General features: G+C 38.9%; 1 protein-coding gene across 2 annotated transcripts in view; it reads left to right on the forward strand.

The window, feature by feature from the left end:
- Positions 1–26,541, forward strand: part of EGF (epidermal growth factor) — a 97,432-nt gene that overhangs the window by 21,762 nt on the left and 49,129 nt on the right. For both annotated transcript variants that reach the window (XM_032401007.1, XM_032401006.1), the window contains 6 exons: positions 3,579–3,778; positions 6,243–6,424; positions 6,999–7,226; positions 8,160–8,362; positions 21,555–21,680; positions 22,734–22,856. In XM_032401007.1, the coding sequence (XP_032256898.1) occupies positions 3,579–3,778; positions 6,243–6,424; positions 6,999–7,226; positions 8,160–8,362; positions 21,555–21,680; positions 22,734–22,856 (1,062 nt within the window). The remainder of the gene's footprint in view (positions 1–3,578; positions 3,779–6,242; positions 6,425–6,998; positions 7,227–8,159; positions 8,363–21,554; positions 21,681–22,733; positions 22,857–26,541) is intronic.

The raw sequence follows: 26,541 nt of genomic DNA on the forward strand, positions 1-26,541 counted from the left end.
AAAAATCAGTTACATGGGGACGTCTGGGTGGCTCAGTTGGTTAAGCGACTGCCTTCGACTCAGGTCATGATCCTGGAGTCCCAGGATCGAGTCCCGTATCGGGCTCCCTGCTCAGCAGGGATTTTGCTTCTCCCTCTGACCCTCCTCCTTCTCATGCTCTCTCTTTATCATTCTCTCTCTCTCTCAATAAATAAATAAAAATCTTTAAAAAAAAATCAGTTACATAAGTAAAATGAACATAGTAACGTCTTGACACATGACAACTCAGACCAAGGCAGGGAAAAGGGCAATATTTGACTGCTAATTCCAACTCTGCCACCAACCAGGGGTGGGTCTTTGGGAAACATCACTGAATTTCCTCATCTGAACTAGATCTATGATTTCCAGTTCACCCAGTGTAAGAATCATCTGGAGTGTCTATTCAAAAAACAGATTGCTAGCCCTTGGCCTACCCCTACTGAACTGGAATCTCAAAGGAAGGGATCTGCAAAAGACACACATACTCACAGCACCCCATGTGATTCTTTTGAATAACAATTTTGGGGAACAATGAATTAGGTAATATTTAGGGTCCTTTTCAGTTCCAAGAGGCTATGATAAACCCTGGGTGCCATGATTCACCAGTGAATGGGAAAAATCAGAAGAGAAATTTCATTAGTTAATTCACACTTAGTAATTTAATAAATATTTTCAATTTATTTTTTGAAAAATTACTGAAGTTAACGTTATGGTTCATGTTTTATGGATCTAGGTATTCTTTAGATTTCTCTTTTCTCTTTGATTTATTCGTTGTAATATCTGGCCTGTCTAGTTCATGGTGTTATGTTAAGCATAAATGAGATCAGGATGTGAAAGTTTGTTGCTATCATTATTATTATTATTGCTATTAGTAAAATAACTACTGTAGGATTGACTCTGCTTTTATGAATTTGATGTATCTTCTGGTGTCTTCAGCTTTGTTCCTATGGCTAAAGCCAGACAAATGAGCAAAACACATTTATTTATTTATTCAAAAATTTTGAGTACCTATTATGTACAAAGCATTATGCTATATTCTGTCTAAAATGTTTAGAGTGCCTTTTCTTTCTCCCTTTTTTTTTAAAAAAGCTGGAAACCTCCCATTTAGTAGTACTTTTATTTTTTTTTTTAAGTTTTATTTAATTCTTTTGTAACCTCTACACCCGAGGTGAGGCTCAAACTCATGACCCCGAGTTCAAGATTCACATGATCTTCTGATGGAGTCAGCCAGGTGCCCCCATTTAGTAATACTTTTAAATGAATAAAATGTTTTATTGGTCTTATCATGTATCAGTGCACTAGAAAATTAATAATATGGGTACATTTATTCAGTTTATAGAGAATGCATGATACACATTTCAAAGAAATGACTCCTAGTGATAAATCTACAGTCCCACAGATCAGTAGCTATCAGTTTAGGGTACCTTTTGTATTCATTCCTTTCCTCTAGGACACATTGCTATGGGAGAAATGAGTTACACCAATGCTCTCATCCAGGGGTTCAAACCTGAACAGTGGCACAAACCTATGTAGTGAGACCTTGGTTCTGGGAATCAGCAATGGCAAATTATATTTGCATAGTGCTCCACAATTAATAAAATACTTTCTCATCTAAAATTTTATTTCTGGGATACCTGGGTGGCTCAGTCAGTTAAGCGTCTGCCTTTGGTTCAGGTCATAATCCCAGGGTCCTGGGATCGAGCCCCGCATCGGGCTCCCTGCTCAGCGGGGAGTCTGTTCTCCCTCCCCCTGCTCTTCCCCCTTGCTCATGCTCTCTCTCTCTCAAAATAAATAAATAAATTCTTTAAAAAAATACAATTTTATTTCTTTCCCCATTAATCCTCTAACACAGGCAGGGAGGTCCAGTGAGATGTGTAGGGAAGCTATGGCACCAGGACTAGAAACAAGGCCTCCTGGCTCTCAGTCCAATGCCCTTCCCATTTCTTCAATGATACCTCTGGTTCTACAGCGGGAGTGGCAATAGAAAATGGGCTCTCCTCCATATCTGTGCAGGGGTCTTCTATCGTGAGAAAGATATGGGAAGAGTGATTTGAGCTAATTCTCTTAGATATGTATGCTGGCACCGATTTCAAACTCTCATGATCTTGCACTTCTTCCTTCCTCTTGTATCTATTCCAATATCCTCTAAAGCGGAGTTAATGTCTTCTGACTGTAGAACAGAATCCCTGAATAAGAGGAGGTTAATCCATCATTTCGTTTAATCCTCAGAACAATAAACACATTTACTATGTCACATTAAGGTATTAAAGGCTAATGTGAAAACAGAATAATGTAAACCTAGTGGGGAAGCAAAAATATGTTAGCATTCATCTCCAATGCCCCACTCATCCCAGAGGCTCCAGAGTTATCTAAAGGCACAGTGGAAGGAGCCTTGTCACCCTCAGGCAGAAGAGACCAAGGCAACTAACCTGGCTGTAGGAAATGAAGCTATTCTCTGGCATTCTCTTGAAGCATCAAAGGCAAGCTCTGCAGAGTCAGCCAATGATTTGTGCTGAGGTTTCCAAAGAGAGGTATTGGATTCCCAAGCAGGTGCTGACTACCTGGGAGTCTGAATGGGAAGGTGGCCATCACCTGGAACAGGAGACGATAGGGTTAGAGTTCAGGGCAAGGTCCTGCAGGAATCAAAAATCCAGGGAGGTCCACTACCCAAATCTGGCAAATAAAAATATATGGCAACTAGTTAAATTTGAATTTCAGGTAACAGTGAAATAATTTTTTAGTGTAAGCATGTCCCATGCAATATATATGCAACTCAAAATTGACTAGGCATCCTGTATTTTATGTGGCAATGCTAACAGGGACAAAACACTTCAGAGCTTTCACAGGATGGCATCTCAGTTTTCCCTGCTTCCACTTAAGACCTCTTGTTTTCGGGCGTCTGGGTGGCTCAGTCGGTTGGGTGTCTGCCTTCAGCTCTGGTCATGATCTCCGGGTCCTGGGATCGAGTCCCACATCGGGCTCCCTGCTTAGGGGGGGAGTCTGCTCCTCCCTCTACCCTTCCCCCCTGCTCATGATCTCACTGACTCTCAAATAATTAAAATCTTAAAAAAAAAAAAAAAAAGACCTCTTGTTTTCCCTATTTTCTTCTCTGTCATTACCCCGAGGTTCTGTTCAAAAGGAAGAAGAGGAGGTAGGTTCCATTTCCAAAATGATAATATCTGTAGTATTATTTCCAATTTGCATAATTAAAATTTACATTCATCCAGACCCTACCCACAACAGAGTATAGGAGGTGGTTTCTTTTTTAACATAAAATGGCATTTTACAGGTAAGAGTAGAAAGTGGTTTTCTTTTCAAATAGTTCTTTCTTCCTAACTTGGCAATGTTCATTTCTTACAATCAATTTGTGAAGAAGATGATTTATAAAATTAATGGTGAACATCCACAGGAACTTGTTCTTCATATAACATTCTTTATTTAAAATATAAACCAGGAATTACAAATTAAGCCTACTTGTACTGGTTGTCATGGGGAAATATTTAGTCTAAATCAGATAAAATATTGAAAATATACAGTTTGGTTTCTTTCTTCCCACTCAGGTCCTGCACCCTTCTTAATTTTCTCCCATGGAAGCAGTATCTTTAGGATTGACCTGGAAGGAACTAATCATGAGCAACTGGTGGCAGATGCTGGTGTATCAGTGATCATGGATTTTCATTACAATAAAGGAAGAATTTATTGGGTAGATCTAGAAAGACAACTTTTGCAAAGAGTTTTTCTGAATGGGACAAGGCAAGAGGTAAAGTACATCCCTGAAGTATTTAAGAGATTTTTGTATAGGCTGACAAACATGGTATCATTAATTAGTAATGTACAGATGAACGAAAATTACATTCCAATTCAAATGTTTCAGGCATTTGTAGATATTTGTTTAATTTGCATCTGTGGCATGTTACTGAACAAACCCACTGATATTCAGAAGACCCCAAAAGGAGTCAGGATGTCAATGGAATTTTGAAACTATACATGTTTATTAAGTCAGATCACCATTTTATGGTTAAAACAGATTACTTACATGATTATTTTTGGCTCCAGTGGTTCTCAGCTGAGGACAGTTTTGCCCCTCCAGGGATATTTGGCAAAGTCTGGAAAGATTGTTGGTTTTCACAACTGTGTTGGGAAGGAGAGAGAATGTGCCAATAGCATCTAGTGGGCAGAGGCCAGGGATGCAACTATATCCTAAAATATACAGGATGACCCCCACAACAAAGAATTATCTGACCTTAAATGTCAGTTGTGCTGAGTTTGGGAACCCTGTTTTGTCTAAAATGTCTGTCATAGGTTTTAGCACCTGATATTTAGGAAGAAAATCTTTTTTGATTCTTTTTTTCTTTAAAGATTTTATTTATTTATTTGACACAGAGAGAGAGACAGTGAGAGAGGGAACACAAGCAGGGGGAGTGGGAGAGGGAGAAGCAGGCTTCCCGCTGAGCAGGGAGCCCGATACGGGGCTCGATCCCAGGACTCTGGGATCGTGACCTGAGCTGAAGGCAGACGCTTAATGACTGAGCCACCCGGGTGCCCTTGATTCTTCTTCTTCTTCTTTTTTTTAAGATTTTATTTATTCATTATTCACTTGAGAGAGAGCACAAGCAGAGGGGAGAGCCAGAGGGAGAAGCAGAATCCCCACTGAGCAGGGAGCCAGACGTGGGGCTCAATCCAAGGACCCTGGGATCCTGACCTGAGCCAAAAGCAGATGCCCAACCATCTGAAACACCCCAGGCACCCCACCTTTTTTGATTCTTAAGGTGTTTGCACTCTGGAAGAAAAATAATAAAGCAGGTGTCAGATATAAAGTATTTTGCTTCAAGTACATACAAAAGATCTTTAATCTTTCTCTGTAACTGGTGGAACCTTTAAATGAGTCCCAGAAGGAATGTTCTCTCATTTCCTGAGAGATGGATTACAGAGACTCGTGACTGGAGAAACCTTAAGCATTTATTCCCAGCACAAAGTGCTCACTGTTTTGTTTGTTTTTCTTCAAACCTTTTTCCCTTCAGTTATTCTTAAAAGCTTCAATTAAGTGCTAATTTCTTTTATCGCATCTCTTCTCTGAGACTTAACTAATGTCACCTTTAACAAGGATGGCTACTCATTATTCTCCAGCCACCGGTAGAATAGTTTCAAAAATCTTGAGTCTCAAAATCTGGGAAAAAAGTTAAATACTTGTGAATTTGTGTCAAGTTATTAGGAAAGGATTGACCTGATGCCTAAAATCCACCATTGTATCCTCTTCTTTGAGTTAAAACACAGTTTACAAAAAAAAAAAAAAACCAACACCCGTTAAAATACAATTCACCTGGGTGAGCTAATATATTAATATATTAGCAACTGGTTCAATGGATTGGCTAGATTACTTTGCATGAGGTATAGGAATAGTGCAAGCTGGTGAGACTAATCTCTGCCTCATCCGAGTTCAGTGATGCCCTGTCAGTGGCTAGAAATCAGCTATGCTGGGAATATTTACACCAAATGGTGGGAATATTTACAAACCAAGGAAATCTACAACCACACAAATCAGGGCTTCTCCCTACCTCCCACCCTCCACCCCCCAAGAAGACTGACCGGTTTACCTGCACACGCTGGAATTAGGAGATAAAAGAGGTTTTTGTTTGGTCGTTTTATCATGAGAGAGCAGGAAACACTACACCCAAGAGGCATAAAGAGAAGCTCTGGTCTTTGGGCCATAGGGTCATAGTGTGAGGGCCCTGAAGACTTGTAGAAAAGATGGGGCCTGATGGAAGAGGAGGGGCCAGGAAAGTGGGGCTCTAATGAGAAATTCATTTATTTTAGAGCTCTGTGCACAAAAGTCAAGGGCATCTTGCCAGATTTTGGCAAACCTTAGAATTGGGTTCAGGTGAGAATATGGAAAATTCCATTAGCAAATGGATACACTGTCTTTAAGATAGCATGGAAATTTCACTGTTATTATAGTTGAAATCATTAATACATTATGGTTGATTGCCTAATTTCAAGAAGCATAGGATAATTTTCCATTTAAAGCCCAAAAATACTCATGTGGGAGGGTTAACATTGCTCCATCAAAACAATGGCACCATTTCTGTGACTATTTTATGATTTAAATAGTTTTATGAATGCACAAAAAAATGGCAAGTACTTAAAAGAATAGACTTCTATACATAAAGATAAAAAATGTTGATGTGAATGAAAAAATATTAATATTTTGAAATTTGATTTTACAGAGAGTATGCAACATAGAGAAAAATGTTTCAGGAATGGCAATAAATTGGATAAATGAAGAACTTATTTGGTCAAATCAACAGGAAGGAATCATTACAGTAACAGATATGAAAGGAAACAATTCCCGAGTTCTCTTAAGTGCCTTAAACTATCCTGCAAATGTAGCAATTGATCCAGTAGAAAGGTAACTGCTGTTTTCAGACATTGAAATAGATATCAAAATCTGATGGTAATTCATAGACTTATAATATTTTGAACTCAGAAGGACAAAGGTTGTCTGGATTTGAACCAAGGCAGGCTTCCTTCTACAAATGGTGCTCTTGATTATCATGATTTCCTACTAGAGAAGAATAATTCCTTTTTTAAAACAATTTTTTTTAAAGATTTTATTTATTTGACAGAGAGAGACACAGCGAGAGAGGGAATACAAGCAGGGGGAGTGGCAGAGGGAGAAGCAGGCTTCCGGATGAGCAGAGAGCCTGATGCGGGGCTCGATCCCAGCACCCTGGGATCATGACCTGAGCCGAAGGCAGACGCTTAACGACTGAGCCACCCAGGTGCCCCAAGAAAAATTCCTTTTTTAACTTGAAATCACATGGAATGTCCACAGCAGGGCAATAAATATTTGTTGAATTGGAATTGCATTCAAAATAGTCCAACTCCTCCTGTGCGGACATCCAGGGACTGAAACACAGAGAGTTGGCCATTTAAGTGACTTTACCTTCAATTATGTGTCTATGTAATGTGTTTGCTCTCAGGTTTATATTTTGGTCTTCAGAGGTGGCTGGCAGCCTTCACAGAGCAGATCTCAATGGTGTGGAAGAGAAGATTCTGTTAGAGACGACAGAAAGAATAACAGCTGTGTCATTGGATGTGCTCGATAAACGGCTTTTTTGGATTCAGTACAACAGAGATGGAAGCAATTCTTATATTTGTTCCTGTAATTATGATGGCGGTTCTGTCCATTTTAACAAACATCTTACACAGTAAGTTTTGGTTTTAGTGCAAACTAAAGTAATTGCCATTTGAAGTTTGTCCAGCTGACCTAGTGGAGTGGCTTAGCACAGATTTGGAAGTCTAAAAACTTGATGAGTACATGTCCTAGATTTACCATTTATTGGGCAGGTGGCTTTGGGAAGATTACACGACTTCTCAGTTTGTTTTTTTTTAAGATTTTATTTATTTACTTGAGAGAGAGAGCACAAGTTGTGCGGGAGGAGGGCAGAGAGAGAGGGAGAAGCAGACTTCTCACTGAGCAGGGAACCTGATGTGGGGCTCGATCCCAGGACCCCGAGATCATGACCTGAGCTGAAGGCAGACACTTAACCAGCCGAGCCACCTCAATTTCCTTTAAGGTGGGGATAATAGTAGTAGCTATTTCTTGGGGTTATTGTGAAATGTAAGTAAAATTAAGTAAAGACATGCAAATAAAAATAATTAACAGATTTTTGGCAACTAATAAGTTCTCACTTGTTGGTTATAAGTTATAGCTAATCTTTTGGAATTACTATGTCCTGTATTTGTGAAGCACCTATTTCATTTGATATGCTCTCTTGTCTGTGACTGACTCACCAGCTTGTGGTAAGAGGCCGAAATTAGTCAAGTGTGAAATGGATACAACCAGAATCCACTCTTAGAGTATTCCTATTTTCTTCCCTGTTTTACATTCATCACACTTAAATGCTGATTAGCAAAAGAATAGGACAATGAAGCTGAAGCTAGAAATTATATCCCATTAATTCAGATTATGAATACATAAATAAAATTTTAAACTTAGTATCTGCTTCTAAACCTAAATGAGATACAATTGAAAAGGTAGGTAATTAAAACTCAGTCAATAAATTGAAATGAAGTGAAATGTTAATAAGCCTGGGAAGAAATGTTCTGCCATTCTTTATATATTTTCTATTGTTTTTTAGGCACAATTTGTTTGCAATGTCCCTTTTTGGTGATCGGATCTTCTATTCAATATGGAAAAAGAAGACAATTTGGATAGCTAACAAACACACCGGGAAGGATATGGTTAGAATTAACCTCGACCCATCATTTGTACCAACTGTTGGAATCAAAGTACTGCATCCACTCTTACAGCCCAAGGCAGAGAGTGATGCTTGGGCATGTGGTGAGTCATATTTGACCTTGAATGGAGTCTGGCACTTCGTCCCCACCCGTCCACCTACTCAAGCCATCCTTGGTTTCTCTTACTGCCTCAGCCCCAATTTTCAATCTACCGCCAAATCCTTTCCATTCTACCTCCTAAATACATCTCAAATATCCACTTCTCTCCTCTACTGCTACGACCATAGTCTAACAACCAGCATTTCTTGCCTGGCTTATTGTAGTAGCCCCTCAACTAATCCTTCTGTTTTCCCCTCTTGCTTTTAAATAGTTAATCTGATCCATTAACTCCCCTGCTTAAATCCTTCAAAAGCTTTCCTTTGCATTTGGATCGAAATGTAACATTTTACCAAGCCTATCAATATATGATGAAACTGATCTAACACTCCTCCTCCTCCCCTCACTAGAATCTGACTCAAGTCTTTCCATAGTTGCTCAAACATGCCCTCCCCTTCATGCCTTTGGGCTTTAGCAGTCACTCCTTTCTCGGCCTAGACTTGTCTTCAGTTCTGAGCTTAAGTGTCATGTCCTCAGATTAGCCTTCTCTGGTCATCCAATCAAGAGGAGGTGAAGAGGCCTACCTCTCACCTCCGATTTTTTTTTCAGTACACTCTTCACTGAACTCATCCCAAGATGTAATTACATATTATTTTGCTTTCTTTTTGATATTCTCTCCCACTTGATTATAAATGCTGTGTAGACAGGGACCAATGCCTATTATTTATTTATTTGTTTGTTTATTTATTTATTACTTAAACCTCCCTCTATTCAGTGGTTACTGATGTATTTATAAATGAAGAATTTTAAATAACATTAGTTAAATGAATGGTTTGACTGAATCTAGTCGCAGTCCCAAATTTCTACTTTCAAATGTAGTCTCTGAATTCTTTAGCATATACTTTTTTTTAGGTAGGCTCTTCAATATGGTTTATATACCACACAAATGATGTTGTACTAACATTTTTTATATGTAAAAGGTTAATTTCAAGCAGGCTTTGACATATATTTACTCTTACCCCAATTAGCCAGGAGAGGTTCTGAAGCAGAGATCGAATTCTTTGTTTTCTTTCTATCTGTTGGGTGCCACTAGGGTTTGGTAATAGTGTGGGAAATGGTAGGGACTGTGTGTCCCTGCCACAGTTAGTAGATGAATGTGTTTGTTCCTGCCCTAGACATAGCTCCTGAAGAGAGCTGTGGAGACTGAACAGGACAGGCACGAGATTGCTGAAGGGAGGCTGGAATCTAGGGCAACTGACATTATTATTTCTTATATCCTCAAAGAGTTAACTAATAGAAGGACTTTTTAACTGATTTCTTTAAAAACTTAGGTAGAAACCATAATTTAATTTGTGTAATGACTCTGCTTTCAATGCAAGTGATGAGGAACTTCCAAAGATAAAATAAATTCCAAGAGATGAAATGTTTATTCAGATAAATTATTTTTTTACAAACGGATTTACTTGAATTCAGCTGTGGGTTGGAGCATAACATTAAGTAACAACCTAGTGGCAATGTTATAAGTGAGATGGTTGACCATTATCCATGCAGTAAAGGCAGCGAATCTGATATTCTGCCAGATACCTTCCATGGGAAATTTTGACTCAAGCTGTCTTCACATATGACTCATTGTCCAAGTGGTGGTGACTCACTACAAAAGTAGAACCAACCACAACTATGAATAAGTAATTATTGAGTCTCATTAGTAATAGTTATAGATATGTCCATCACCGTCTCTTACATTTCTGTGTAATCTCTTGCTTTCCAAAGTACTTCCGTGAACATTATCTTATTTGTTTGTCACGGTAACATTGTGACACAGAAAGATCAGCAATTATTGTACTTATTTCATAATTGAGAAATCTGGAGCCTAGAGAAGTAGAGTGTGTTTTCCAAGATTACACAGCTTGTTAATGAGGGATTTTGGAAACAACAATCTTGGTGATGAGTCTGTCAGTTTATTATTCTTTCTACCATAAACACTTGAGCTCTCCAGAATCCTCCACTGTTACTCAGCTTTTTTGATAGGGAGGTCAAATATGATCACTGAAAGCATGAAGTTTAGAAGAGAATCTATAGTGATTCGTTAAAGAGCAGCTTCAACCCATCTGGCAAATCACGGACTTCGGTTGGGAAGCCATGGCCAGCTGCAGAGCTGCAGGAAGACCTGAAATGTAGAAGGCAGGTGGCACTGGACATACTGGTTCCAGTCAGTGACCAAAGAACGTGCTTCACATACACCCCAAGTGCAAAGGACTTTTGATTTCAAAAGCACTGTTACTTTAGCCATCATTAAATAGGTTTGAATTTTTTAGTGTCTGGTAGAGCAGGAACTCTTCAAGTGGGATTTAAGGACTGTGAATCTCTTGATTGTATGGGTTAGATGAAAATATGCAAGTGTCCCTCCCTACGCAGGTGGTATACAGCTGTCATCAGCTTCTCCAAGTGCCTTCACATTTAAGGACATACGACTTCTAGAGGCTGGCTAGTTCCTCCTGGATAGTGGGCTTGCAACCTCAGCTCCTCTGGAGAGGTGGATGGTGGCAGTACTTGGTTTGCAAGGCATTTAGTAGTGAGATTACTTCAATGGGGAGATGGCTGAGAAAAATCATGTAACCTGGTTGGTATTATTTTTCACATAAAATTTAAGTATTTATGCACACAAGAGTCTCAATAGACTTACTTCATGCAAAATGACTAAACTATCATTTATCAAAGCATGTTCTAAAAAACACTGGTTCTGTGGGGTTTAATGGGATTATTTGGGGGCAAAAAAGTTTCAGGGTCAAATGACTTAGATAGGCCAGGTTAAAAAAAATTAAACAGGGTTTCTTTTCCCCAAGTGATTTCTTAGAACCACTCATATGGTTAAGTGCATTGTTAGTCTCTAAGGGCCATACAACCTATGGCATTTCCCTTTAAAAAAAATTTCTTTTAAAGATTTTATTTATTTATTTGAGAGAGAGAGAGAGAGTGAGAGAGAGCATGAGAGGGGAGAGGGTCAGAGGGACAAGCAGACTCCCTGCTGAGCCGGGAGCCCGACATGGGACTGGATCCTGGGACTCACGGATCGTGAGCTGAGCCGAAGGCAGTCGCCTAAGCGACTGAGCCATGCAGGTGCCCCAGCATTTTCCTATTTTATTTTCTATGCAGCAGCCCACTTGACTCCCGAATCTATTATTTCTAGCTCCGACCTCTTTCTTGAGATCTAGACCAATTTAAAAAAAGAGAAACACTGAGGCACAGTGAGAGTTAAGCTGCAGAGAAAATTGATTTAAAACATTGGGGATTTATTCAGAGCATATGAAAGTGAGCAACCCCAGTGAACACTGTCTGACCAAGGGCAAGGGTGGGGTTTACAAAAGCGAAGCCACAAAACCTCACAAGGAAGACTACAGCAGTTTGTCAGTTTAAATAATCCTTGTCTTATCGATTTGGATGGGCTGGTTACAGAGGAGCTGGCTGCCCCTGGTGGCTGAGCCCCAATCCACGCAGCAGAGCCACAGTTTCACCATTGGTCTGGTTTTCTGATACTTCTACCCAGTTTCCTGAGAGTGGTCACTCAGGTCCCTCATCTGAGCCACACCTGCTTGCTGTCTGCACCCAGCAGGCTCAGGGTCCTGCCGTGGCACATGGAAAATTTCCTTATCAAGGCCCATATATTTATCTGCTTTCTGAGCATTTCTGCTTGGATTTCTTGCAAGTGCCTTAGGCACAAAGGAAATAGTTGACCTACCAACTTCCACCTCCCTTCTCCCCAGCTCCAGTGTCCCCATCTGAGTGAGTGGCATCTCACCTCCATCTCCCAAGGCAGAAATCTCGGCGTGAGCCTTTCCTCTTTCTTTCCTCACTTCCACCTCATGAAATGAACCTCCAGCCCCCAACAACTCCCCTGCCTGCAATCGAACCACTAGTGCCCTTTTCCGCAGCAATTCGTCCCTAAGTTCTGCTTAGTCAGCGTCTCTGCCTCCCTTCTCCATGCTGCCAGGAGCATAACCCTTCAGAAATGAGAGCCCAGTCATGCCATTCCTCGGTTAAAACCAATCAACAATTCTGTTGCCCATAATGAAAATCCAGTCTCTTTATTTACCCTGTTCACAGCTGTTCACAGAAGGTTCTCGGCTGCACCTCTCAACATTGTCTGCATTACATTGCATGCTGCAACCCTGCTCAAAGATTTAATTTCCTTCCACAAGACGTGCTTGCTCTGAGCCCCCGTCCCCCCTCCGCCCCGGCCTTTTGGTATGTTCAGAAACATGTTTTCTCCTCTGCACCGGCTCACTCTCTTTGTCCTCCGAGAAGTAGCTCAAACGTTACCTCTTTCAGAAACACCTTCCCTGCCCCACTCACGGTGAGCCTCAGTTAGCTTTTCTCAGAATAACACATTTCCCTCACTTGGCTCCCTTGCTCTTATGAGGACAGGTGGACACCTCCTGGTTGTACTCCCAGTGCCTAGAGGACAATTTATAAATAATAGTTGAAAAAAAAGAAATTGCAAGAAGCCCAGAGATATGTTCAGAGTGTTTTGTATAGCCTATTCCATAACCGAAAATAAAAGATTTGTTCTATTTTATAGAACAAATTAAAAAAATAAACAGTTAAAAAAAAAGAATGAATAAACACCCTTTGTTACTTTCTCCCCTAAATAATATCCTGACGAAAAAGTTTTAAAGAGGTATCATATCTAAGTACGTGTCATCTTCCTTAGATGTTGTAAGAGCCCCCCTTCCCTTGGTCTGACAGATAGTCTGCTCCCTTTGGTATATTATGACTAAATCCCCAATGTTTTAAATCAATTTTCTCAACTAACTCTCACTGTGCCTCAGTGTATTTTTATTTTTTCCTTGAATTGGTCTGGATCTCAAGAAAGAGGTCTGAGCTAAAAATAATAGATTTGGGAGCCACATGGGCTGCTGCATAGGAAACAAAATAAGAAAATGCCACAGGCTGTGTCATCCTTAGAAATAAATCGTCATAATTATTGAGTGTGTAAAGAATGATCTGCTCTGGTGTTACCCATATCATCTCATTTAATTTTCACAACAATCCTATGAACTAGGTGTGATTATTCCTACCATTTTATAGGTTAAAAAGCTGAGTTGTGGAAGGGTCATAATAGCGTGTTCAAGGTCACACTGTGGAGGAATTGGGATGTGAACCCAGGCAGGGTGACACCATGCTTCTTCCTCAACCATGCTAAAGAAATTCAGCAATATTTTATATATTAGCAATAATATCACTATTCTCTCTCATTTCATATCTTAGATTTTGCTTTATTTGTTTGGGGGAAACCTGTAATTTGGTGTATTCTTAGCTATCCATGGCCTTCTGGTGGTTAAATTCTTGGGTGTGCATAGATCACGGGGCCAAAATCTCTCTCTCTCTCACACACACACACACAAACACACACACATACACACAAACCCTCTCCCCTGGCTGTCACAGAATTGATCTCCCATTATTTCAAGTTCAACTTATATGGATTTTTTCAACTAGTTTTACTGCTCATATATACTGCTATAAAAGGTCCAAATATTTTTGCTTTCTTCTGTACTCTTGAAATGTAGATTCCAGTTTTATGCTCATAAGAGAGTTTCCAAAGCATATTCTTTGGAAAATGAAGGGTGTCTACCATCAGCACTGTGCAAAATACTTCACATTCATTTCATGCACAAAAATATTACTGAATTTCTTTGGTTCTGAGATTTCATGAAGGAGAATTGCTTCCACCTGGAGATCTACCTGCTTATGGAAGTGATTAGTAGAGTTAAAACTGCCCAGGTGGGACTCTGATTCATTTTGATTATGTCATTGCTGGAATGTCTACTGTAAAACCTTGGCTATTTGGAAACCTCTAGAAAAGAATCATCCTAGATATTTGAGTATTTTTTTCATACAATTGTTTTCCAAATTTTTTCATAGTGGTTAACTACACATAACATAAGATTTACCATCTTAAGTATTTTTAAGTATACATGGGGCACCTGGGTGGCTCAGTCTGTTGGGCATCTGCTTTGGCTCAGGTCATGATCTGGGGGTCCTGGGATTGAGTCCTGCATCAGGCTCCCTGCTTAGCTGGGAGCCTGCTTCTCCCTCTGCCTGCCGCACCCCTGCTTGTGCTCTCTCTCTCTACAAATAAATAAATAAAATTTTTAAAAAAGTATTTTGAAGTGTATAGTTCAGTGGCATTAAGTACATCCACACAGTTGTACAACACCACCACCATCCATCTCCATAATATCCATAACTCTTCTCATCTTATAAAGCCAAAATTCCATACACATTAGCTATACCATCTCCCAGCCTCGGGCAATCACCATTCTACATTCTATCTTTATGATTTTGACTGCTCTCCGTACCTCATAGAGGTAGAATCATACAATTGTCTTTTTGTGGCTGGCTTATTTAACTTAGCATAATGTCCTCATTTCATCCACGTGGTAGCAGGTGTTAGAACTTTCTTCCTTTTAAAGGCTGAATAATATTCCATTGTGTGTGTATATGCCACATTTTGTTTATCCATTCATCTGTTGATGGATATGTGGGTTACTTCCATGTTTTAGCTATTGTGAAAAATGCTGCAATGAACGTGGGCATACAAATATCTCTTCAAGACTCTGCTTTTAATTCTTTTGGATATATACCCAGAAGTGAATTGCTGGGTCATGTAGTATTTCCATTCTCAATTTTTTGAGGAATCACCATACTATATTCCACACAGTGGCTATACCATATTATATTTCCACCAACACTTTTTTCTGTTTTCATATAATTTTAAATGATCAGTTCAAACACCCAAATCTCTGTAATTTTTCATAGAAATCTTAGTAAAATATGGATGGCTTTATCTTCCTAACATTATTTATAGATAGTTATTGACATTTTGTTAATGATGAGGGTCACACAAAGGTACATGCCGGTGGGGCAATCATCAGACTGGTTTGAGGCAAAGCTGGGTTTTATTTTTATTTTATTTTATTTTTAAAGATTTTATTTATTTGACAGAGAGACAACTAGAGGGGGAACACAAGCAGGGAGAGTGGGAGAGGAAGAAGCAGACTCCCCACTCCTCAGGGAGCCCAACGTGGGGCTCGATACCAGGACCCCGGGATCATGACCTGAGCCAAAGGCAGACGTTTAACACCTGAGCCACCCAGGCATCCCCAAAACTGGGTTTTAAATGCGAGTTTGCTCTGACACCAAATTGCTGCCACTTGAAATATCTTTTAAATATTCGGAATGGTTCTCTATCATTTTTCTCTCTTCTTTCTTGCTGTCAACTCTCACTTTTTGCTGGTTTCCACATGCCTGGCTGGGGACTCTATTTATTTTCTAATCTGAGGCATTTCTTTGCCATTTATTTGTTGAGGAAACCAGATCATTTGTCCTGTAGCATTTTCCACAATTTGGATTTTGCAGAGTATAACCCCATGGTGTCATTTAACATGATTCCATGCCTCCTACACACAGATAGTTTGGGCCTAGAAGCCTGATCAGATTCAGATTTTTTTGTCAGAGCACTTAGAAGGTTGGCACTGCAGGTGGGATTGTATGCTTCCTACAGACCACACCAGGGGTCGTGTAGTGCCCAGTTCTGGTTCTTACTGTGATGTTCAAGATTTGTTGGCAGTTTAGGTGTTGCCGAAGTGGTCCATCCATTGTAAAGTTTCCCATCAGCCTTTCACATAATAGCTTTAGAAGCTATTATGATTGCCTAGAGCCATTTTTCCGTTAGAGTTTCAAAGAGATGATATTCTAATTCTATCATTGCTTATGCATTTGTTAGCTGAAGAACTTTTCTACATCAGTTATAATTTTCCTGGAGAGGATCTTTTATAGGAAAAGTAAGCTAAATGTTTGATTCTTTCCTTTATCTGTTTTCAGAATAAAGGGTCTTTTTTTTAAAGCATCTTCATAAACTCAGAGATTTAAAAAATATTTGACATGTTTCTATTCATTGCAGTTATTATCATTTTGACATCAAACTGTACCACCTTTCTCCAGGAGGAGCCCTGAACTGAGGCTTCTAGTCTTTGTAGGAGAGATGACCAAGAGGGATCTCAGCAGCCCTCTCCCAGTAAGGCCAGTCTAGAAAGCTGGGCTGAGGCTATGTCTGGGCTCACTGGAATCATGCAGTCATTTCTGGCAATGGGGAATGCAGTGGGGGTGGGGTGGTGACAATGCGAGTGGCATGGACACCTTGCATTTCCATCTTTATGCTAGGGGCTGGCCATGGTCACATTTGTCAGAAATGGGTACAAAATAAGAGATGACTGAGTGGGCCCAAGGGGCTCATCTGGAGTAAAAAGCATGTATTTTTTAACTGCTCAGAGACTGTTGATTTGTTTACTTTCTGATTCTTAGAGGGGTTTAGATGGATAAGGATACCAAGTAGCTGAGTTCTGGCTAAGTGGTTTTTGTTTTTACTGTAATTAGGAATTCCAAGAAACTATTCTTGTATTTTCTTCCTTGTTATTTTCTATTAACAAAGAAGAATAAAGCTATATTATACAGTCTGGGAAGTTTTTTGAGGAAATTGAATAAGTCATTTATTCAGGGAACTCATTAATGAGGAAGACAATAAATAAATGAAACAAAAACATAACTAGGTTCTGGGGTGCTTGGGGTGCTCAGTTGGTTAAGCGACTGCCTGCGGCTCAGGTCATGATCCTGGAGTCCCGGGATCGAGTTCCGCATCGGGCTCACTGCTCAGCGGAGAGTCTGTTTCTCCCTCTGACCCTCCCCCTCTCATGCTCTCTATCTCATTCTCTCTCTCCAATAAATAAATAAAATCTTTTCAAAAAAGAAAAAATATATATTATATGTATAATATATATATTTTTTCTATAAAAACCCATAGTTATATATATGCACATAAATACAAGTGTACATATATATATATACACACAAGTATGTGTCTATCTATCATCTATCTTCTGTCTATCATCTATCTATCTATCTATCTATCTATCTATCTATCTATCTATCTATCTATCTATCAAGAGGTGGGTCTACAGCCAGAAGGCTTGAGCTTGAATCCCAGGATCGATCGATCGATCGATCTATCTATCTATCTATCTATCTATCAAGAGGTGGGTCTACAGCCAGAAGGCTTGAGCTTGAATCCCAGGTTTACCCCTTATTGCCTTTATGTGATCCTTAAGACATGGTTTCCTAATCTGTAAAATGAAAGATAATATGTGCTCTGCATAGCTCAAGGGCTTGTTATGAAAATTAAATGAGATAATGTAAATGCATTATAAAATGTTATTTGAATTTTTTATTGTATGTGCTAAATACTGGGTGTGCTGATACTGAGGTATAAGACTGGTTAAAGTGAATGGGTTCACATGGAAGAGACTAGAAAGGCTTTGTTGCTGAGGCGAGTCTTACCCTGAATTTGAGGTGGAGGAAAGCTGATCAGTCGATGGGGGAATCCCACGCGCATTGTTTCAGAACTGGGCCAGGGTAAAATCTATAGATTTACTCGGCGGTAGAAAAGCTCACGAGAGCCTGTGTGTTAGACAGGCAGTTTTTGAAGGCGCAGTTTGTGGTGGACATTAACTCCATGATTAGGAGGTTTAATTTGATCTCAGAGGTAATTAAGCCACACTGCTGAGCTCTGGGAAGGGGTGTTATCTGAGGTCAGCAGCAGCTGGTTGAGCACTAGCTTTGGCCTAATTTGAAGCTAAAGAACAGCAGAAGATTACGGAGATTAAACAAAAATATAGCCCTCAATCCTCTATGTTTTACCACTTCCTAAAATGACCTTTTAAAGTGTTTAGCACCTGAATTCAGGTGGCATCCTCAGCCTAACCATTTAGAGAAGAATGGTGATTGCTTTCCTGGCCATCTTCATCATTAAAGAGTGATATATATTGCTAATAAGTACCATTCAAACCATCAGCAGCATGGTAGCATGGAAGGGGTACTGGGCTAGCATAGTCTGAGTTCTAACGCTAAGGTTGACTGGAAATTCAAGGAGAAACGAAATAAAAGAGTTAAGTTGCAGGTGACATGATCATAGGGTTTTTTTTGTGCCTGAAGTCTATGTTTGTAGTATACCTGTGTTGTGAAAGGCACCAGGCTAGGTGCTGTTTGGGCTATAAAATGTGAATGGGTTACATGCCTTATCCTCAAGAAGCTTATTGGTTAATGGAAAAAAGAAGCATATATATAATTGTGATGACAATGGGATGATGGTGATGATGATGATCAGAGCACAGGTAAGTGCAGGCGAGAGGTAGGAGAAAAGTACAAAAAAGGAATAAATAATAGTGGAGCTAGATGAGTAATAGAGCATTTCCCGTACCCTGGACACTAATTGTTTTTCTTCAATAAGCAGTTTGAATCCCTATTAACACATTATAAACAGTAATTAAGGCTTGAGACTCCTTAGAGGTATAAACTTAGAGGAATTTACCACAAACATCTGATTCTGTATAGAACCATAAATTTTTTTTTTTTTAAGTAAGGGATTTCAGAATATTTATTCCAAAACTTTTAATTCATGGATTAGGAAACCAAGGTGAAAGAGATAATGATTCGATGTAAAGGCAGAACCAGAAAACTTGGTTTTCCTAGTCCTTAATCCAGTACTCACCTGTCATGCTGGGTTTGACAAGACTTTTACAAGGGATATTTATAGGGAGCATAATTCCTTAATTTTTTGTTATGTCAAGAAAGTGGTAACACTTTGGTGCCTTTAAAAGGCTAAGTCAGAGGACTGCCTCTTCACCTGGTAGATAGGGTCCTGGTGGATTCATGAATCATTTAATAAAGCCAGTTAGATCTTCAAATTAAAAAAGAAAGGCCAGGGACATCTGGGTGGCTCAGTCGGTTAAGCATCTGCCTTCAGCTCAGGTCATGATCTCAGGTCCTGGGATCGAGCCCCGCATCAGGCTCCCTGCTCAGCGGGAAGCCTGCTTCTCCCTCTCCCTCTGCCTGCCACTCCCCCTGCTTGTGCTCTCTCTCTCTCTGTGAAATACATAAGTAAAAATATTAAAAAAATAAAAAAAGAAAGGCCAAGTCAGACATTTCTGTATTTTTATTGCTGTTATTCCCTTGCAAACTTTATAAAAATTAAAGTTCAAAAAAATACATGTTTTGTTTTTTTTTAAGAAATTTGAAGTGGGTGCATTTTGTCTACTTTTAAAATTTGGATCATTTTATTTTTTTATTTTGCTTAGTTAAAATTTGGTAAGTAAAGCATGTAGGGACCTGAAAGCAATGTAGCTCTATATGTGTGATTGGTAGAAAAAGCATGGATAAGAAACAAAATGCTTGGAATCAATATCCAAGAATCTATTCGGTGTAAATCCGAACTGATTCAGTAGGTAATATTGCAACAGTATTGAATAGTCAGCAAGATTGATTTTGTATTTAATTCTGTCATGAGATCTGAATAAACAAGTTTAAAATAACTAAGTTCACAACACAGACTTGCTAAAAAGAGGTATTCGTAATTGAGGGGAGGCCGGGATGTTTCAATAGTACATCAGGCAGGTGTTTTTCAAAGTGTGTTGTGAAGACTCTTGGCAGCAGAATCACTCTGATTCAGTTGAAAATGCAGATTCCTGAGCCTTTCTCTTGATTCACCAAGTCAGAATCTCTAAAGGGTGACATGCCAGGGAGTCTCAATGCACACCAGGGACATTTTCAAGAGGGAAAAAGTATGTTTTTACTGTGTCATGGTGTTATTGGTCAAGAGGAATGTTTAGTGACTTGGAATAGAAGGAAATTGGTAGAGTCAGAGTGAGGAGACATCTTTATAAGTAGATAAACAGAGACCAGAGGAACAACCCTACATGGAGAATGGTCTCAGCTTCTTGCACAGCTGAGCTCAGGCTCTCGCTGGTTTGTTCCCTATGCCATTCACAGCAAGACTGTGTTTTTAGCAGTCCTTCCGTTGGGTCCTTAGCTCTTCTCATTATTCACAGACTCTCATTGATCTCAACCCTGCCTTGACTCGGGATCCATGACCCCAGTCTTCCCCTGCTGTCACCTCTTGCCAGAGTTCTGACCTGAGTTGGATCCTGAAATCTGCCCTCAGACTCAGGATTAACTCTGTATTTCCCAGAACTTTTTACAAAGGTCCTGTCATTGTTAAAATTGGCAAAAAGTAAGAAGGAACAAAATTGGAATAGGGATATATGCGTTACTAGTTTGTCTCTTGACTCTGGCTCTGAAAATCAAAGGTACAAAGTTGTCCATTTATTGTTCCATTTATCTGGCTAATCCAGCCCCAGCACCTACCTCACTAAACAGATTTTACTATTTTCACTGGGCTATTTTGTAAAACATGGTATACCACCAGCAATGGACACAGAAATTTGGGGATAAGACATATGGCAGTGGTATATTTTGAGTCTGAAAGATGTTGTTCTTTAAATAAGGATCCTAAAAACAGCTAAATATATATATAGATCGGACCTATAACTATTATACTTAAAAAAAGATGTTCTTAGGATTAAAGATTTTTGTTTCTTAAACAGATATTTCATTTTCAGAAGTTTTGTTTATGTGCTTTATTATTTTTCTTTTTATGAAAGCAAACCAGAATGAGTGAAATAAAGGGGATTAAGAGTACTCTTATCTTGATGAGCACTGAGAAATGTATAGAATTGTATATGTATAAATATACATACATATAAAATAAGTAAAGCAGAGGGGCGCCTGGGTGGTATAGTCGTTTAATTGCCTAACTCTTGGTTTCCACTCAGGTGGTGGGCTCAGGTCATGATCTCAGGGTTGTGAGATCCGGCTGGGCATCGGGCTCATTTTCAACCCAGAGTCTGCTTAAGACTCTCTCTCCCTCTACCCCTCCTCCTTGCTCTCTCTCCGTCTCTCTCTTTCTAAAATAAATAAATAAATCTTTATAAAAAATAAGTAAAGCAGAATGAAAAAGCTACTAGTGTTTGGTGTTTATAACCCAAGGAATGAAATCTCCAGCTAATTAGGATGTCTAATCCTGAGTGCTTTGGTAGGAATAATACAATTAGAGAAATAAGTGGGCTGCATCTCCGAATGCTTCAGAATCCAGGCTAACACTGTTTGGCTCCAGAGCAGTGCCACCACGGGGAAAGACAGCACCCCTGCTCTTGTCACGGGGAAATTAGACTTCTAAGAACCACAATGGGATCAAGCAGTGTCCCCGTCAAAATACATCTCCACTCCAAGTAAACCATCTTCTCTTTTAGATCAGAAACCCTGCAAATGGAGGAAAGGTAACTGCAGAGGTAGCATGTGTGGTCAAGACTCGAAGTCCCATTTGTGCACATGTGCGGAGGGATATACTTTAAGCCAAGATGGAAAGTACTGTGAAGGTAACGTGCAGGGGGGTAGCTACCCAAAGCAAGGACAGCCCACCTGAGCCAGTGGCTGGTCTTCAGTGGGTCATCCAGAGCCTTGAAGCAAAACAACTTGAGGATCCCCCCCGTTTTTCCCCAGAAAAATTATTTTTTTCTTCTGTTGTTAAAGCCTCTGTAATAACTTTCAGATCTTCTTTATGTGCTGTGTTCCTAGATCCAATACTCTTAGAGGCTACTCAGAGCTTGATATAGGGCAGGGATTCTCTGAGTGGACACCACAAACCTCTGTGGGTTTGACAGTATGCAAAATGTCAGTATTTTCAAATTTTTGCAGTTCCATAGCTATCATTAGATCTTCAAAGAGTAAGTGACTCCTACACCACATCCCATAAAGTCTGGCAGGAATCTTGAGAAGCTATGCACCAAGACTGTTTATCTGGGGCTCCTCCTATTTTGAGGCTTCAGGCCCAATTCAATGAACCCAGGAGAAATACTGTATTCTTTGACCTGGGAGGTGGGTCCAGTGCGTTACTAATGAAAAGCATCCAATGGCTGTTAGCACACATTCAGTAGAATTAGTTGGGGTGTGATGTCAGGTAAACCTGACATTGAAGTATAAGTTAAGTATATGTCTCCTGCTCACCTGGGACTACTGGGGGGAGAGCTATAGCATAGAACAGTGGCCTGGAAGGCTGGGTTTCAACCGGAGTGAAGCTGCTGGGGAATGTACCCACATTCAGGTGAAGGGCTCCTGTCAGCTCTGAGAAGACTTTCAAGAGTCCCTGCCTTCAATGGGTACATCTTTTCATGGGAAATTGTACTACTTTTTCCTGAAGGCAATTCTAGTATGAAAATACAGATATATTTGAAAGTTTAAACTGTGACAGTAAAAATGGCTGTCATGACAATTGAACTGACTTCTTTCATTCTTTGCGAGGGTAGCAAAAAGTCTTTCCATGGTCAGTTACAGCAAATGCAAGTGTGAGATATTCTACTTTGTGCTGACTTAATAGCAATATTACAATTTATTTTAAAAAATAACTATGTTTTACTGTTGTCATTGTATAGATGTCAATGAATGTGCCTTTTGGAATCATGGATGTACTCTCGGATGTGAAAACATCCCCGGATCTTATTATTGCACATGCCCTGTAGGATTTATTCTGCTTCCTGATGGGAAACGGTGTCATCGTAAGTATTTATTGCATTTTTTTCTTTCATTTTCAGTGATGTTTCCAAGGTGGCTATGATCTGGGTTGTTGGTCCTTGATCAGCAGTATGCATCAGAATTACCTTGATGTTTTATTATGTACATGAATGACAGGACCACAGACCTATTAAATCAAAACTTCTAAGGTTCGGAAACAAGTATATAGATCTCTCTCTCTATATATTTCTTGTTTCTTTATCCATATTTTCTTATGTCTCTCTGAAAGATAAGTGTGTAAAAACATAATCGTGATACATTATTATATCTAAAACAATTAGCTGTAATTCCCTGCTATCATCTATTATCCAGTTACTTTTTGGGTATAATCACAATACCATTGTCACACCTGAAAAAATTAGCAGTGATTCCCTAATAACACCAAATGTCTAGACAGTGCTCAACTTACCTTAAAAAGTCTTTTTAAACAGTTGAATTGTGTGAATAACCATCCAGACAAGAGCAATGTGTTTTATTAGCTTAATACTTCTCTTTTATTCTACAGATTCCCTCACCTCTGTTTTTTTCTCCTTTCAAGTATTTGTTGAAGAAACTGTTTTTTTCCCCTGTGGCTTCTCACATTTTGGATTTTACTGATCGCGCTTCTGTGATGTCCCTGGCTTTCTGCAAACTTGTAGTTAGATATAAAGGCTTGAGCAGATTCAGCTTTGACATTTTTTGGCAGGAATACTTCCTAGGTGTGTTTATACTTCCATCAGGAGACGCATAATATCTGGTCATTTCTCTTTCTGTCATCCATTATAAAGTTCCTCAATAGTCTTTTATTTTTCTTTTTTAAACAAGCTCTGGCCAGTTTTTTTTTAAAGATTTTATTTATTTATTTGAGAGAGAGAGATAGCAAGAGAGAGCATGAGCAGGGGTGGGGGGAGAGGGAAAAGCAGGGTCCCTGCTGAGCAAGGAGCCCGATGCGGGACTCGATCCCAGGACCCTGGGATCATGACCTGAGCCAAAGGCAGACGCTTAACTGAGTGAGCCACCCAGGCGCCCCTGGCCAGTTTTAATAAAGAAAAATTTTGCATGATTTACTTTTCACTAGTCTGTTCTGGCATATTTCTTTCTTTTTAAAAAATATGTGTTTTGCTTTATTTTTATTCTTTTAAAAAATTTCCAGTATAATTAGCATACAGTGTTATATTAGTTTCAGGTGTACAATATAGTGATTCAGCAATTCTATAAATTACTCAATGTTCATCAAGATAAGCATACTCTTAGTCCCCTTCACCTATTTCACCCATGGTTCCACCGATCTCCCCTCTGGTAACCATCAGTTTGTTCACTATAGTTAAGAGTCTGTTTCTTGGGGAGCCTGCTTCTCCCTCTGCCTGCAGCTTCACCTGCTTGCACTCTCTCACTCTGACAAATAAATAAAATCTTATAAAAAAAAGAGAGTCTGTTTCTTGGTTTCTCTTTTTCTTTGTTCATTTGTTTCCTAAGTATTACATATGATAAGTTCATATGATATTTGTCTTTCTCTGACTTATTTCACTTAGCATTATACACTCTAGATCTATCCATGTTGTTGCAAATGGCAGGATTTCATTCTTTTCTATGGCTGAGTAATATTCTATTTTATATATATATATATTTATATATATATATATATAAATATATATATATATCACTTCTTCTTTATCCATTCATCTGTTGATGGACACTTGAGTTGCTTCCATAATTTGGCTATTGTAAATAATGTGACAATAAACATAGGGGTGCATGTATCTTTTTGAATTAGTGTTTTTGTATTCTTTGGGTAAATACCCAGTAGTGGAATTACTGGACCATATAGTAATTCTATTTTTAATTTTTTGAGGAACCTCCATACTGTTTTCCACAATGGCTACACCAGTTTGCATTCCTACCAACAGTGCACAAGGGTTCCTTTTTCTCTACGTTCTTGCCAACACTTGTTGTTTCTTGTATTTTTGATTTTAGCCATTCTGACAGGTATGAGGTGATATCTCATTGTGGTTTTGATTTGCATTTCCCTGATGATGAGTGATGTTGCACATCTTTTCATGTGTCTGTGGCCATCTGGATGTCTTCTTTGGAGAACTATCTGTTCAGGTCTTCTGCCCATTTTTTAATTGGATTATTTGTTTTTTGGGGCTTTGAGTTGCACCAGTTGTTTTTATATTTTAGATACTAACCCCTTATCAGATATGTCATTTACAAATATCTTCTCCCATTCAGTAGATTGGTTTCTTTTTGTTTTGTTGATTGTTTCCTTTGCTATGAAAAAGCTTTTCTTTTGATGTAGTCCAGTAGTTTATTTTTGCTTTTGGTTTCAATGCCATATCTAGAAGAAACATTCTATGTCACAGAAATTACTACCTGTTCTCTTTTCTAGTGTTTTTATGGTTTCAGGTCTCACGTTTAAGTCTTTAATCCATTTTGAGTTTATTTTTGTATATGGCAAAAGAGAGTGGTCCAGTTTCATTCTTGCATATAGCTGTCCAGTTTTCCCAACACCATTTGTTGAAGAGACTGCTTTTTCCCATTATATATTCATTCCTCTTTTTTCAAAGATTAATTGACCATATAATTGTGGGTTCATTTCTGGGTTTTCTATTCTAGTCCATTGATCTATGTATCTACTGTTATGCCAGTATCATACTGTTTTAATTGCTACAGCTTTGTAATATAACTTGATGTCTGGAATTGTGATACCTCCAGTTTTGTTTTTGTTTTTCAAGAAGTCTATGGCTTTTCAAGGTCCTTTATGGTTCCATACAAATGTTAGGATTATTTGTTTTAGTTCTCTGAAAAATGCTGTTGGTATTTTGATAGGGATTTCATTAAATCCGTAGATTACTTTGGGTTTTAACAATATTTGTTCTTCCTATCCATGAGCATGGACCATCTTTCCATTTGTGTCATCTTCAGTTTCTTTCATCATTGTTTTCACAGGACAGGTCTTTTACCTCCCTTCATTAAATTTTATTCCTAGGCATTTTATTATTTTTGCTGTGATTGTAACTGGGATTATTTTCTTAATTTCTCCTTCTGCTACTTCATTATTAGTGTATAGAGATGCAATGGATTTCTGTATATTAATTTTATATCTTATGGCTATTGAATTTGCTTATCAGTTCTAGAACTTTTTTGGTGGAGTCTTTAAGGTTTTCTGTATAGAGTATCATGTCATCTGCAAATAGTGAAAATTTTACTACCTTCTTATTAATTTGGATGCCTTTTATTTTTTTCCTTTTTTTTTTTTTTTTTGTTTGATTGCTGTAGCTAGGACTTCCATTTCTATGCTGATTAAAAGTGGCAAGAGCAGACATCCTTGTCCTGTTCCTGATCTTAGGAAAAAAGCCCTCAGTTTTTCACCATTATGATGTTAGCTGTGGGATTTTCATATATGGCCATTATTATGTTGAGGTATATTTCCTCTAAACCTACTTTGTTGATGGATTGTTGGATTATTGGATTATTCCCTTAATGATTATATAGAGTCCTTCTTTTTCTCTTGTTATAGTCTTTCAGCACTTTGAATATCTCAGGCCACTTTCTTCTGTCCTGCAGAGTTTCTGCTAAAAAATCAGCTGATAGCTTTATGGGGTTTCCCCTGTATGTAACTGTTTCTTCTCTTGTTCCTTTTAAAATTCTCTCTTTATCAGTACTTTTTACCATTTTAATTATTATGGA

Source organism: Phoca vitulina, unplaced genomic scaffold, assembly GCF_004348235.1.
Source record: "Phoca vitulina isolate PV1807 unplaced genomic scaffold, GSC_HSeal_1.0 scaffold3, whole genome shotgun sequence".
In the NCBI taxonomy this organism is placed as follows: Eukaryota; Metazoa; Chordata; class Mammalia; order Carnivora; family Phocidae; genus Phoca; species Phoca vitulina.